The sequence below is a fragment of the Brassica oleracea genome, chromosome C1 (genome assembly GCF_000695525.1).
Source record: "Brassica oleracea var. oleracea cultivar TO1000 chromosome C1, BOL, whole genome shotgun sequence".
Lineage (NCBI taxonomy): Eukaryota > Viridiplantae > Streptophyta > Magnoliopsida > Brassicales > Brassicaceae > Brassica > Brassica oleracea.
The window spans coordinates 1,692,240-1,706,705 of record NC_027748.1 but is presented as its reverse complement, the minus strand read 5'-3'; the positions used below and the strand labels follow the sequence as shown (position 1 = coordinate 1,706,705).

The 14,466-nt window shown below is 36.4% G+C and overlaps 5 protein-coding genes across 7 annotated transcripts in view; 2 read left to right on the top strand and 3 right to left on the bottom strand.

The window, feature by feature from the left end:
• Positions 1-179, top strand: part of LOC106304189 — a 4,122-nt gene extending 3,943 nt beyond the window's left edge. Inside the window, exon 6 of the mRNA XM_013740589.1 lies at positions 1-179. The gene's annotated coding sequence lies outside the window, so the exon portion shown is untranslated.
• Positions 180-273: 94 nt separating this feature from the next.
• LOC106304179 (putative nuclease HARBI1) lies at positions 274-1,733 on the top strand. The gene has a single exon (XM_013740578.1). It carries the CDS (start codon positions 388-390, stop codon positions 1,666-1,668), a length of 1,281 nt encoding a protein of 426 aa, XP_013596032.1. The 5' UTR covers positions 274-387; the 3' UTR covers positions 1,669-1,733.
• Positions 1,734-3,064: 1,331 nt separating this feature from the next.
• LOC106321069 (cold shock domain-containing protein 3-like) lies at positions 3,065-4,259 on the bottom strand. The gene has a single exon (XM_013759415.1). The coding sequence runs from the start codon at positions 4,148-4,150 to the stop codon at positions 3,398-3,400; it is 753 nt and encodes a 250-aa protein (XP_013614869.1). The 5' UTR covers positions 4,151-4,259; the 3' UTR covers positions 3,065-3,397.
• A 1,967-nt stretch (positions 4,260-6,226) lies between these two features.
• LOC106308614 (chaperone protein dnaJ 11, chloroplastic-like) lies at positions 6,227-7,117 on the bottom strand. Its single transcript, XM_013745775.1, has one exon. It carries the CDS (start codon positions 7,049-7,051, stop codon positions 6,563-6,565), a length of 489 nt encoding a protein of 162 aa, XP_013601229.1. The 5' UTR covers positions 7,052-7,117; the 3' UTR covers positions 6,227-6,562.
• A 4,365-nt stretch (positions 7,118-11,482) lies between these two features.
• LOC106292286 (DNA-(apurinic or apyrimidinic site) lyase 2) lies at positions 11,483-14,324 on the bottom strand. 3 transcript variants are annotated; one of them, XM_013727911.1, is made up of 10 exons: positions 14,171-14,324; positions 13,990-14,101; positions 13,633-13,857; positions 13,455-13,540; positions 13,273-13,388; positions 13,091-13,171; positions 12,806-13,012; positions 12,570-12,721; positions 11,887-12,479; positions 11,483-11,809 (listed from the first exon to the last, which is right to left on the bottom strand). In XM_013727911.1, exons 1-10 carry the CDS (start codon positions 14,276-14,278, stop codon positions 11,738-11,740), a joined length of 1,752 nt encoding a protein of 583 aa, XP_013583365.1. In that variant the 5' UTR covers positions 14,279-14,324; the 3' UTR covers positions 11,483-11,737. The 3 variants fall into 3 exon arrangements, with proteins under 3 accessions (XP_013583365.1, XP_013583414.1, XP_013583469.1); XM_013727960.1 differs by having other exon boundaries at positions 13,273-13,383; positions 14,171-14,301; XM_013728015.1 differs by having other exon boundaries at positions 13,273-13,383; positions 13,633-14,101; positions 14,171-14,311.
• Positions 14,325-14,466: the final 142 nt, after the last annotated feature.

The window sequence follows — 14,466 nt, the reverse complement described above, 5'->3', positions numbered from 1 at the left end:
AACACGTTTTCAATTATGTTGTGTAATGGGTGTGAGAAACAGTTGTATTTTGTTGGTTTCTACACTCAGGGATGAATTATGTTTGTGTCACGGGTGTGAAAGTGTAGCATTTTGTTGGTTTCTACACTTCACGTGTATTGTAAAACAATGCCTATATAATCTATTGTCTCATTTATGCATTGGTCTTAAACTTGTTCTTCATTGCTTCTCTCTAAAACAATCAGAACACAACAATCATCCCCTATCTTCTTTAAGTTCTTTCCCTTTCCCTATACTTCTTCTATCTCAATTTTTTTTAACACGAAATCATCTTTTTACTTTAAAAAAAAATTCTTCTTCTATCTCCATTTTTTTAAAACACTTAAATCATATTTTTACTAAAAAAAAATGTCGTCATCAGAGTCAGATGGCGTAGATGAAGCTGTTGAAGAATGGTTCGATGAAGAATTTGATAATATTGTCAACTCCCTAGTTGATGTTCAAGCCAAAAAACCAAAGAGACGAGCTTATATCGAAAGAGATCGGGAACAAGGACACAATCTACTATGGAACGACTATTTCAAGGAAAATCCCACTTACCAACCGGAAATGTTTAGGCGGCGTTTTCGAATGAACAAGCCATTGTTCCTTCGCATAGTGGATGCTCTAACAAATGAAGTTCCATACTTTCAGCAAAGAAGAAATGCCCATGGAAGATACGGACTATCTACACTTCAGAAGTGTACAGCAGCTATACGTATGCTGGCGTATGGTCAATCAGGAGATACGTATGACGAATATCTCCGACTAGGTGAAAGTACTGCACTTTTATGTTTGGACAATTTCACTAATGCGATAATACAATTATTTGGAGATGAGTATCTAAGAAGACCTACAGCTGATGATCTTCAACGACTACTGGATATTGGAGAGTTACGCGGGTTTCCGGGAATGGTAGGCAGCATCGACTGTATGCATTGGGAGTGGAAAAATTGCCCAACAGCTTGGAGAGGACAGTACACACGTGGTTCAGGAAAGCCGACAATTATCTTAGAGGCGGTGGCATCACAAGACTTGTGGATATGGCATGCATTTTTCGGACTTCCAGGTACCCTCAACGATATTAATGTTCTTGATCGGTCACCAGTTTTTGATGACATTTTACAAGGTCGAGCTCCTAAAGTTAATTTCAAGGTCAACAACCACAATTATCGTATGGCGTACTATCTTACCGATGGAATTTATCCGAAATGGTCAACATTTATCCAATCAATCTCACTTCCTCAAACTCCAAGAGCACAGCTATTTGCTCAACATCAAGAAGCCGTAAGAAAAGATGTCGAACGTGCTTTCGGAGTATTGCAAGCGAGGTTTGCAATAGTTAAAAACCCAGCACTACTATGGGACAAGGAAAAGATAGGAAGGATTATGAGATGTTGTGTCATACTGCACAACATGATAGTAGAGGACGAACGAGACAGATTCACTCAGTATGATACAGATGTATTCGAATCAGGAGAATCAAGCAGAAGTTCCGAGGTTGATGTCGTCTCCTCTACGGAAAGCCTTTCTAATGTCGGTCAAATGCGTGGCATTCGCAATCAAATTCGGGATCAACAGATACATCACCGTCTGAAAGCTGATCTAGTTGAAAATATATGGCAAATGTTCGGTAATCAAGATGAATAATCTTTCTATGTTTATGATTTTCCTACTATTGAATAATAATGTATTGAAAAATTTAAAAAAATAAATTTTTTTTTTTTAATTCTAAGAACCCCATGTTCGGGTTCACTAATGGAAGAAGAAAATCAATACAGGTTCATTACTATTTCCGACCCCACCAAAAAAATAATAAAAAATTCCAATGAACCCCAACTGAGGGTTCATTGATGTGGATGCTCTTACATGTACATGAGCAGACATCGTTTATATGACGCTGGTGAATAATTTACGAAAATGTTTATAAGATATATAGCTATTTTTCACAAAAGAATTCAATAGTATCTAAATATAAATGTATTGAACAAAAGAGGCGGTGAACAGAAAATGATAGAAAGAGAAGACGTAGTGGTGTGATGATGCATCCTTTAGATTCTTCCGTCCTCTTCTCTCTTCCAAGGGACACGGTCTTAAGAGTATCTATCTACTAGCCACCCAAACTGTGCTGTGTCACTGTAATAATTAATGATTATTACAAGATGACAAAAAAATGATGTTTGATATTTCGCGTCTTTCTCAATTTTAGTATTCAAACTGGAATATAGAATAAAAGGTTCAGGAGAGGACTACAATTACTATTTTATTTTTGAGTTATTATGGGAAAAAAAGACATAATGGCTAATGTTAGATAATACTTTTTGCAAGATTGTTTTTAAAAAGAGAAGGTGTTGGGTCAACGACATTCGAAAGCTTTAGTTGTGTGATGTGGAGATATCAACTTGGTTGGTTCATGCTTCTTTCGTTGTTACAAGTTACTTATGCTCGTATATGTTTAACAAATAGTACAACAACTTGGGTTAGGTGTCATGTGTGTTTCTTACTATAAAAATTCATTAAATTCCTGAGAACTCGATATGATCTTCTCTAAAATCCAATCACAATTAGCCGGCTAATTACGGCATCGATTGTTGTTTGCGTCTGCACTTACGTTTACGTTTAATATGAAAAATGTGCTTTAGATGAACCACCTACAAACTTTTAGCATCCTAAACAAAACTTGTGCTGATTCTACGCAAGTGGTGGACTATAAAAGTGTTCCATAAGTCCATTAGGATTTCATGTCAAGTGTGATGGTTCCCGTTTTTGTGAAAACTACCCAAATCTATCATCAACACTTGATCCAGAACCCTTTATTGTCCTGTCATAAAAAACACAATTAAATTCCAGGAGACATGGTACTGGACACTTCCTAAATAACAGATCAACGCGATGTGAACGAATGAGTGGGTTTGGTTTTAATTGATCCAATCCTCCAACGATTTGAACACAATTCGGCAAGGCTGATGTTAACCTACTTAGATTTTTATATACGAGTGTAGTATAAGCTAAACAATGATAATTAGATTGTGTGGGACATCATGAAAAGGCGACCAAACCAAACTTGGGTTTCACTTTCAGTTCATCCCGTACAAAGAAAGCAATAAACTGAAACAAAAAGGACAAAACACTTAACTCAAAAGTGACATAAGCAAATCAACCAAAGTCATATAGCGCATAAAAAAAAGGACAACAGAAACCAAATCTAGCTAAAGATTGTATAATAATAATAGTACCACCAAAAACTCAAAAAAAAAACACAACAGAGGACCAGGCGAATTCATCATTCCCATCAGCAAAAGATAATAAAACGAAAACGAAGAGTAATTAATTACTCAAATCCATCTTCATCTTATTGTTTTGTTGATTAGGGAAGCAATCAAGCAACAGAACACTCCCTTGCAAAGTGACCTCCTTCACCACACTTGTAGCACTTGCCACCACCTCCACCAGAGCTTCTCCCACCTCCACCACTTCCTCTCTTGTCACAATCACGAGCCATATGACCAGCACCACCACATTCATAACAACCACCAGAGCTTCTCCCTCCTCCACCTCTCTTGTCACAATCCCTAGCCAAGTGACCAGCGCCACCACACTCGTAACAACCACCACCACCAGACTGCCTCTTACTCGGACATTCCCTAGCCATGTGACCAGATCCACCACACGTATAGCAAGCTCCACCTCCACCGCTCACACGCTCACCACCAGACTTCTTAACGCAATCCCTAGCCAAGTGACCAGTGTCACCACACGTGTAACACGCTCCTCGCTCCCCGCCGTCGCGGCAATCCTTCGCGAGATGCCCAGCGTCGCCGCAGTTGTAACAACTTCCGCCGCGACCGCTTCTCCCGCGTGAGCCGGCCTCCTTCTTTTTCAAAGGAGCGCCGCCGGGAGCGGTGACCTCGACGGCCTTGGTCTTCCCGTCGGTTCCCTGAGCGATCTCGAACTCGACCAGATCGTCGACGGCGAGGCTCCTGTATCCCTCGGAGACGATGGAGGATTGGTGGACGAAAAGCTCCTCGGTGGTGCCATCGTCGGGGGTGATGAAACCGAATCCCTTTGAGTCGTTGAACCAATTCACCTTTCCGGTGAATCTAGTAGCCGCCGATTGATTCTCTAGCGCCATCGGATTGAGTTGATTTAGGGTTTGTGGGATGATAAGAGATTCGTCGGCGTGTTTCGTTAATTTATAGAGAGGTGAGACTGTTTTAGAGAGCCGACAATAAAGAAAAAAAAAAGTTAATTAGAGAGGAAACCCTAATTACTCTATCGGCGCTGGTTATCGGGTGTGCACGCGTCCACCTTTGATCTTAATCGTGACCCTTCGTTTTTAAAACTAATCATTTTATAAGATTGGGGCCTGTACTTGAATTATATTGGGCCGAAGAGTTTCGCTTCGATGGGCCTAATATGGATATAGTTTGGTATATATATATATATATATATATATATATATATATGTGTGTTTGTTAAAGTCTATAAAGATGTGACCGAATAGGTTATATTGGCCCCTCTAAAGAGATGCATTAATTGGGTAAGCCAAGTTGGAAGTTGTGTGTGTGGCTTCTTCATCAATTATTATAACTTATAACCAACTATATTACATGTTCCGTATTTATATTGTTGAGTTTTATTTAAAAGATGAACTGCAGAGAAAGTCAATAAAATTTCATATAAGGTTGATTGACGATAATTTTTCTTCTTCTTTTTATCCTATAGCTATAGGCTTATTGACAAGAAAAAAAACTTCATTTATTGGATTCGGATAAATTTTATGAAATAATGTACTCATCACTTCGTTTTAGCAGTATAACAGATGTTACAAGTTTGCAACACATGTGGTTATGTTCAGTGGCGGAGCCACCTTAGAAGCATGTTGGTCAAATGACCCATGTGAAATTAGTAAATATAAACTTGTAAGGCCATTTTACATGTTGCTATTGTGGTAATTTGGTCAAGTTCTCTCCTATTGACCCACATGTTCCTAGGTTCAAATCACATAGATGTATATTTTTGTCTCTAATAAATGAGTTATGACCCATATAAACGTGAGATCTAGCTCCGCCACTGGTTATGTTATCTGTAATTATGTATACACACATGTAGAGCTTAACTTAATAAAAAAAATATTTCATTTAAGAACTGACTGCTGAGTGTTGTGCGGGGTTTTGCCTCGTTTGATTTATATTTGTTCATAAAAACTAAATAGATAAATAAAATACAACTTTATATTTCAAATGAAGACATCGTGGTTGCAATGAATATGAACATATGATACACTGGAGCACGTCTTTCAGTTAAAAACATTTATACATAAAAGACGCTGAATCAAATTCTACCAACAGTAACACAAACTAATGACACACTATCCTTTGGCTTCTAGAAGGGAATATCATCATACTATTAAATCCCGACAAATTAGGATAAAATACGATCTAACCACTTGGCAACATGTACTTTTCCAGTTTCCACAATCTTGCGGGCCCGCACTTTTGTCGCCTCTAGGCCCCAATGAACCTAATGATGATGTGGATGTTATTATGGTTATTACTTAGTATTTATCAACAATTTCGTGCTAATTTTTTTTTGAGTCAACTTAAGAAACTTATGCATCGGCTTATGTCCCAATATACTTCCAAGTTACATCTCACAATGTCTAGGGTTCAAACTTATCATTCTTCCTGTAACAGTAGTTCAAGAGATTACAGTTTGAGCATATCAGTAGAATGATATTTGATCGCACCAATTAACGCGGTACTACCGTATAGACAAAACTAGCTTATATCTTCTTCTTTTTAAAGAAAACTAGCTTATATCGTGTCTATCCCAATTTTGATTTCCGTTTTGTTTTTATCTGTCGGTGGTCACACGGCTTTGAACACGCAAACAGATAACATTGTAGTAATATTATTTCTTCTGATCACATGGGGAAATAAACTGATTGCATTGCCCATGTTCACCTGTTCCAGAAGACTAGAACATCAAGTCGGTTTGTGGGCCAAGCTAATATAATTACGTATGGATTTATTATCCTAACAAAAATTTGTTGGATGCGTTCTACCAGTCGACGAGATTCCTAATTTCGATATCCAGAGAACTGAGACAAAGCCAAAATGATAGGAAAAATGCAAATAGTGACTTAACTAACATACATGATGAACCTGGACAAAATTTGATTGTTTGAAATTTTGCTCAAAGAATATTCATATTAATTAGATTTGTTTTATTGGTTACTTGGACATTTTGCATCCAAACCAGGTATATTCGAACCAATATGTTAAACAAATCAGCACTAGATAATCAAAAGAACTGAAAGTAAATAAAATTTATTTTGTTTATGACTACTATTATAGATCCTAGATCCCACGTAACACGAACCAAACGGCGTCGCATAGCATATGTTATCACACTAATCCTCTCGTTCGTATTAGCTAAAATGACTAGTATTAATTACAACGTCAAGCTCCACATTTATCGTTTCCTACTTGCACAACCGATTCGAATTAACGCGAGCCAACTCGGACACCGAGTCAACTCACTACCAGCACTGATCGGTTTCCCAGTTCCGGCCGACGTAACTGCCCATCCCCGAGTTACCGACGGTCAAGGGACGGCTCCGGCGAAGCATCCTCCGATCGTAGACAGATCGTTTCTCGGGATCGGAAAGCGTACAGTACGCCGCGTGGATCTTCATGAACTCATCAGCCGACGTCGTCCGATCGGTTCCCGCCACGTCTGGATGGCAGATCCGGGCCAGTCTCCGGTACGCCGATTTGATGTCCTGGCTCGTCGCGCCGAGAGGAACCTCCAGAATCTCGTAGAGCGAGGCGGTCGCCGCCGTCGTCGATCGAAGCGGGATCTGGTGTAATCGCGGGGTGTCTTCCGTGCAGGTGTATGAGCAAGAGGCGGAGACGAGAGGAGGCGGGAGACGAGGTGAGCGAGATGGTGGAGATACGGGGGAGAGAGGCGGAGAAGAAGAGGAGAGGAAGGGATGAGCGAAGGAAGTTGGAGAAGAAGAAGAAAGCATCTTTGCTGTTAAAACGATGTCGTTTGCGGAGTTTTGATTGATTTTGGTTTGAGAGAGGGAAAGAAATGGAGAGATTTATTTATAGGGGCAGATGCGATTAGTCATTAACTTCTTGATTAGTTTTAAATTACATACTACAATAAGGTTAGAAGACCTAAATGACTTAAAAAGTATGATTAAAAGACGGGTCGGGTTTAGTAGAGTAAAAGCGGGTCCGATCCTGTGGAGCTGAGTCAGATGAAAGAGCTTATCCAGTTGGAATTATTGCAGTAGAGATAAGAATGCAAGTAAGATTTTCTTCATAGTGGCCAAATTGTGCTGTGGATGTAATTGTCATATTAAAACAAATTATATCAAAGTAACTCATTGCAAAAAAAATAGAAATCAAGCTGTGGTTTTTTAGTTATTTATTTTGATTTAAAAGATTATTTTTTTTTATTTTTTTTAATGGAAATTTGATATTGGATTTTAATTACAGAGGAGATATCTTTATGTTCATTATTGTTATATACTTCCATGGAGGCGCTATTTCGACCATTCAATTCATTCTTTGTTGGACACTGAGAAGACAGAAATAGATTTTTTAGAAGATAGATACGAAGTTTCTTCTACTGCTCCTCACACCACACAAACATATATTTGAATATCTGTGATCTTTTCCTTATAGAAATGGAGATCTAGCATATATAATTCGTGACGAAGTTAATTTCTTCTCTTACATGAATTAAATAATATATCAAAAACACACATATTTTCATATTTATCTTCTTACGATTGAGAGATTACGGTTTTCTTGGATCAATTCTAGTGGGACACCAAAACACCAAATTTAGTATAATTTCATTTTCAACGAAACACTAAAAGTGACACTTTTTTCAGCAAATTTGGTGTAATAATATCCATTACACCAAATATTTAATATACATATTTATTGTGTTTGAATTAATAACATAGTTTAATTATTATTATTAATTAGTTCAAATTTGTAACTAAACATAAATATACTAAATGATACTTTTTAGTTATTATATTTTTAATTATTTTTCATAATTAAAATATTTTTAGTTTCTTTTCAAGTAAGATATCACTAAATGATACTTTATATCGTAAAAGAAATATCATAGAATTTTATATTTTATTTTAATAATATAAAAAATTTAATTAGTATTTTATAAAATATAAAAATTAATAATATAAGCTAGATAAGATTAAAATGCATCTTAAATTTGAAACAAGCCCTCAAAATATAAAATAAATATATTATTTTGTTATGTGCTTTTCATAATTAATATTTAGTAGTTTCTTAATATAGCATTTTATATAAAATAAATACATATAAGTATAGTATTATTAAATCAAAAATTTTAATGTAAATAAATTTTATAAACATAAAATTATAGAAATTTAACAAACATAATATATAAATGTGGTAAAATAGTTATTTGTCAATTACAAAAATATAAAATTTTATTAAAACTGAAAACATCAAATAATATATGATGTTATTTTTGGTGTAATTTTAGTTTATGTTGTAGATGACTAAAAAAATATGACACCAAAACACTAAATTTGGTAATATATTTTAACACGAAATTTGGTGCCATGGTTAGAGATATCTTTGATCATTGAAAATCATGCTTTTAATGGCTTCTAAATATTCGTAAAAGAAAAGTCGTCTAAATTATTACTCCATCTGTTCCTAAATATAAGATGTTTACGTAAAAATACGCATATTAATAAAATCATTGTTTTGTCTAGAAAATATCACTAGAACTATAAATTAATGTTATTCAACTAATTACAAAATAGATTATCAAATATGATTGGTTGCACAATTTTTTAATAAAGTAAAAAATTACCTAGAAAAATGAAAACATCTTATATATTGGAACATCAATTTTTTTTAAAATCCTACATTTAGGAACATAGTAGTATTATTTTGTCTATTTTGTGTATTTTTTTGGAGGACGAGGTACTAATCAAAAGAACCGGAATCACGGGATGGAGATCAGTAACCACATTTTATGTGTCCCTTATTGAATTTTGACTTTATAAAACATTTGACATTTGATTTTTTTTAATTAATAAACTAGCAGGTACACATGGTAACTTTTTTGAATGAACAACCTTTTTTCACGTGAGGTTATCCAAAAATAAGTGCTTTCAAATTTGACAATTTCAAAGATAAATCTCGCAAGGTTTAAGCTCTCGTCAAAACTATTACGTTGACATGTCCTAAACGGGACCAACTTTGAAAATAACTCGTGGCCATTACAATCCATTTCGACTGATCTCACTTAATCCTTATGCAAGCCGATCACGTATAAACTAACAGACCATACATACTTCCGGTTCTAGAAGATAGTGATCGAGTGAGCTTTTGTAAGCAAACAATTGTAATCATATATAGAATCTACTTCTTCTCCAACCACGTGTTTGCTCATCTTTGATACGCGGCCACCAAAAATAACTGCTATCAAAATTCGATTGGTGTGTGGTTAGTGCCGGTCGATTCAATTGTTTTTTTAGATAAAAACTTATCTAAACCTTGTGGATCATACTAATCTTATCTTTTCCTTTTATCGCTGACCTTAAATGTGAAAGGCATTGATCAATGCGCTCAAAGGAAGATAGAAAATAAAACCAGATTATTTTTTTTCTTGACAAAAATAAAAACAGAGTGTTACCATTTTAGAATTTATCAAAGTAAAAGAAAAAAAGTAATTCAAGACTTTTGACGTCTTCAAAAGGCAAGCAACATACATTTTTTACTTGTATAATCAAAAATTGAATAAAACAATGGCGACTGATGTCGAAGATCGACGCCACAAATTCGTGGGTGACACATTCCATTACATAAGCATTTTTGTGCTGATATGCGTACTGCACATGGGTTGATAAGTTGATTAACCCCTGTACCCAGAAAAAATCTACGAACCAATTGTCTATAAGTTGTGTTTTCTTTTCCAAAGCTGTGGTTTTATTTAAATACGGAAACTCAAAATTGGATTCTTCTTCTAGAGGGGATATTTATTTTATTATGTTCGTTATTGTTATGGAGACTTTATTTCAACCATTCATTGTTTGTTGGATAATGAGAAGACAGGAATAGATTTTTAGATGATATATGAAAAGTCTCTAGTCTCTACTGCTACGTATTTAGGATTGCCTGAGACCACACAAACATCTATTTAAATATATATGTGAATTTTTCTTTTTCTTTTTCCCTTATTCTAGATGAAAATTTATAATATATAATTTGTGGTGGAATTTTATTTCCCCTCTCACAGAAATTAAATGATATCAACACACCCTTTATTTACTAGATTACGATCAGATAATGAAGTCGACTGGATTACTCTTTTCAAAAATATTGTGTATTTTTTGAGGAAGTAATTTAAAAGAACCGGAATCACGGGATGGTGATTATTAACCACATTTGAGTAAGTGTCCCTCACTGAATTTTGACTTTTATAAAGCTTTTGAAATTTGTATGTATTTTTATTAATGCAACTAGCCGATGTGCATGGTAACTTTTTTGAATGAACAAACCTTATCACGTGGAAGTTTTACGGAAGATTATCCAAAACAAGTGTTTTCAGATTGACAATTTCAAAGATAAATCTCACACGTTTTAAGCTCTTGTCAAAACCATTACGTAGATATGTCAGGACCGAGTATGAAAAGAGTCCGTGCCCATTACAATTCAGTTCGACTGATCTCTCTTACTTATTATGGAAGTCGATCATCACGTAGAGACTAATAGACCATACTTCGGTTCTAGAAGATTGTGACTGAGTAAGCTTTTTTAAAGCAAACTAGTGTAGTCGTGGATAGTCTCTACTTCTTCTCCAAGACTCCAACCACGTGTTTGCTAATCTTTTGATACGCCCAACAAAAAAAGAAACTGCTATCAAAATTCAATTGGCGTGGTTAGTACCAGTCGATTCAATAGTTTTTAGATAAAACTTATCTAAACCTTGTTGATCATACTTATCTAATCGTTTTTTGTTCACTTTTAACCTTAAGTGTGAATGATAATGACAAATACATTCAAAAAGGAAGGTTTTGTTACATTTTTTTCTGGAAAAAACAATTGCTCCCGATTATAGAATTTATAAAAAGTATCAAGTACTTTTGACGTCTTCAAAAGGCAAGCATCATACATTTTTACTTGTATAATAAAAAACTGAATAGAACAATAGCAAGTGATGCACCACAAATTCGTGGGTGACACATTCCCTTACATAAGCATTTTTGCGTTTTCTCATCATCGTCCATTTAATAAAATATCATTCCACAACACATACGTATACGTATCCATCATGTGAATTAACATTAATACCTTATAATCAATATTTCTGCCAAACTTAAGTCTATCAAGTACCATATAGATATTTAGCTGCGTTACGAAGCTAAATATCTAAATCACATTAAAAGTGGGATACATTGATAACGAAGCTAAATATCTAAATCACATTAAAAGAGGGATACATTGATAGAGACAGGAACGTCGAAAGACGCCAAATCTAGAGCAACTCTCTACAAATCGGTACAAGACTCGAGAGACAGATAACATTAACTACTATATACCGACATTGTTGAGGTTCTACGGTGTACCTGAGCTCACTAGATTAAATCCCTCGTTCCTGAATATTTAACCATTCACATGAAACATCATTAATACTACTTGTCTCTGAATTTGGATGAAGCCCATTTGAAATAACCACAGTTTGCTTCTGGATTAGAGGAAGGCCCCTGCAAAGACATGTATAGAGATTAGAGTATTGTTTTCACTTTTAGAGAGTAACTTAGTTATGTTTTTGTTTTCAAACCTCAGCTCGAGAGCAGACGTAGAATCTGCGTCCAAAAGTGGGACCTGGTTTCTTTACAACTCGAGCGACACAAGCTTCTTTGTGTCCTTTGCATAGAGGTATGCTGTTTTGCATTAGGTTCTGTATTCTCTGCCACTCCATTAATGCTGCATCGTTCTTTTGTTTAGCAGGAGAACCGCTTTGATCTAGTTCCTGTGATGAAGTAGCAGTCAACTCATCGTCTCCTTTGCTGGAAACAGTCGGTTCTGCGATGCTCTCGACTTGGGAGGAGCTCTGACTTGAGGAAGCATATGAAGCAGCAGATTTGGAAGTGAAAAAGGACTTTAAAGAAAGCTGCTGAGAAGATTGGATCCTCCTCATTTTCTTCTTGTTTCCATCACTCGAGCCTCCAGATGTTGTGTTCACCCTCTTAGTGGATTCTTTCTCTAAAGAACAAGAGTCCTCATGTGAAATACCCACCATACTGCAGTTTCTGAGTGGTCCTATTGAGATCTCTCCACAACCTGGTGTAGTGCTACTTTGACTCAATGATGAACATGAAACCTCAATGGACTTGGCTTGCTCATTAGCTTGCCTTTTCATTAACACTGACGCTGGTCCAGTTTTTAAAAGAGTGAAATAAGTTGATAACTCTCTCATCAAATCCACCACAGAGGAATGAACAAACAATAAGTTTCTCGTACCAAGAGTTTGCTGGAAACCGAAAATCATGGGAAGATATCTTGAAGCTAAAGGAGGTGTGCTGTGTTGGGGGATGTCAGGCAAATCATCAAAACTTGTGAAGACAGGAACATGGTCTGATCCCTTGAGTTTTATACCCAATCCACCTTTCCACCTGTAGTAGGGTTTCACAAACTAAATTTGAGATAATCAAAGTAAAAAGTGAGATCAATGAGTAAACTACTATAATAGACTTTACCTTGTTGGCATGTTTTCATTCTTAAACCGCTTATATTCTGTTAATATGTCGCATTCCTTGACATGGCAAGCTAAAAAACTATGGCCTTCCTGATCTCGATCTCCTCCATGGAAGCATGGTCCAGAAACTAAGATATGATCGATTCTGGAACCGTAGTTAAATTGTTCAGCTCCACTACTAGAAGACCAACATGTGAATGCATCTGTCCTGTTATAAATACAGGAAGAAGCTATCAGTGACAGTCAAATAGCTCAACATGGATCGCTTGATCACAACATTTTCAACCTTTCAGGATGTTTAGATCTGAAAACGTCAGAGAAGGAGCCTCCACGTTCAACTAGCAGAGATCTAAACCATTTTCTGAACCTGCATTTTTTTTTTTAAATTGCCATGACAATGAAAAGATCTGACAGGTCTTGAGTAAAAGATGATATAAGAAGATGATGAGTATCGGTATATATACATACTCGTTTTTCTCGAAGTCAGGGCCAGCTTCACACCGATCCATAGCAAAAGGAGCAATGTTGAGATCCCCAACAACAAATACCCTTCTTCCTCGACGCAGAAGACACTCCCACCTTCTCTACAATAAAACAAACAAGTTCGAGGTACCTCACTGCTAAATTCAGAAAAGGACAAGACTTATTACCTCTAAAACATCATAGAACCGATGCTTAAACTCGACCCTCTCAGCATCATCAGCTACAGCTCTTGGTCCATAAACATTAAAAACAACTAAACAAAACACACACACACAAACAATTAACAAAAAGAAACCTTTCGACTTCCACCTAAAAGAAACTAAAACATCAAGTTAGAGCAAATACCAAAATGTCCGTGATCAGTCATAACGCAACGCCCCTCTTGATCAACCCTAAGAAGCTCTTCTCTCTCACACTCCTCAAGACCTTCAGCTACAACAGAACTATCACTCTTCCCACCTCTCGAGAAGCCACTGTTAACAAGACCAGTGAAGCCTTCTTCAGCAGCAACAGGCAAAGCAGCTTCACAGCTTGAAGACGCTGACTTCACCCTGCAGAACGTCGCTACACCTGCCAAAATTTCACTCAACAAACATTAAAAAAAAAAAAAAACTCCAAACTTTTTTTTTTTTAAACTCAAAGTTACACTGAAGAGAGAGAGAGAGAGAGAGAGAGAGAGTGATTGTCTGATGTGATGCGTACCGGAGTAACCGGTACGACCTTTCTCGCACGTGCGAGTGCACGAGAAGAACGATTCGTAACCATCGGCTATCGTTAGATCCGATGTTAGTTCTTGCCTCCTGAGCTTCGTTTCCTAGATTCAAAAACCCCGAAATTGTAACAAAGAGGATTGAGAAACTTTCAGGATCGAATGTTTGAGAACCTGGAAGCAGATGATGTCGGCGTCGAAGGAATCGAGGAGTTTGAGGAGGGAATCGAACTGGGAAACTCGTTGCTTAAGGCCATTGACGTTGTAAGTCACTACCTTCATCCTCCTCTTCTCTTCGTCTCCACAACCCGAGGTGGTTCGACAAAAAAAATGTATATTGTGAGGTTTTGGACGGTTGAGATCAGAGAAAACAAAAGTGTTTGAATCTACGGTTGAGAGGATGTACACGTGGATTATTAACTGGAACTGGATGTAGAGGATTGTATCTTTTTTGAAATGGTGGCGCGTGG

Bases quoted from the DNA above. Each gene is read 5' to 3' on its own strand.
- LOC106292286 (XM_013727911.1), bottom strand. From the start codon at position 14,278: ATGAAGGTAGTGACTTACAACGTCAATGGCCTTAAGCAACGAGTTTCC. The intron at 13,172-13,272 runs GTATGTATATAT...AAAAAAATGCAG, and splicing joins CCTGACTTCGAGAAAAACGA to GTTCAGAAAATGGTTTAGAT. The intron at 12,480-12,569 runs GTACGAGAAACT...AAACTGGACCAG, and splicing joins CGGTTTCCAGCAAACTCTTG to CGTCAGTGTTAATGAAAAGG.
- LOC106304179 (XM_013740578.1), top strand. From the start codon at position 388: ATGTCGTCATCAGAGTCAGATGGCGTAGATGAAGCTGTTGAAGAATGG.
- LOC106308614 (XM_013745775.1), bottom strand. From the start codon at position 7,051: ATGCTTTCTTCTTCTTCTCCAACTTCCTTCGCTCATCCCTTCCTCTCC.
- LOC106321069 (XM_013759415.1), bottom strand. From the start codon at position 4,150: ATGGCGCTAGAGAATCAATCGGCGGCTACTAGATTCACCGGAAAGGTG.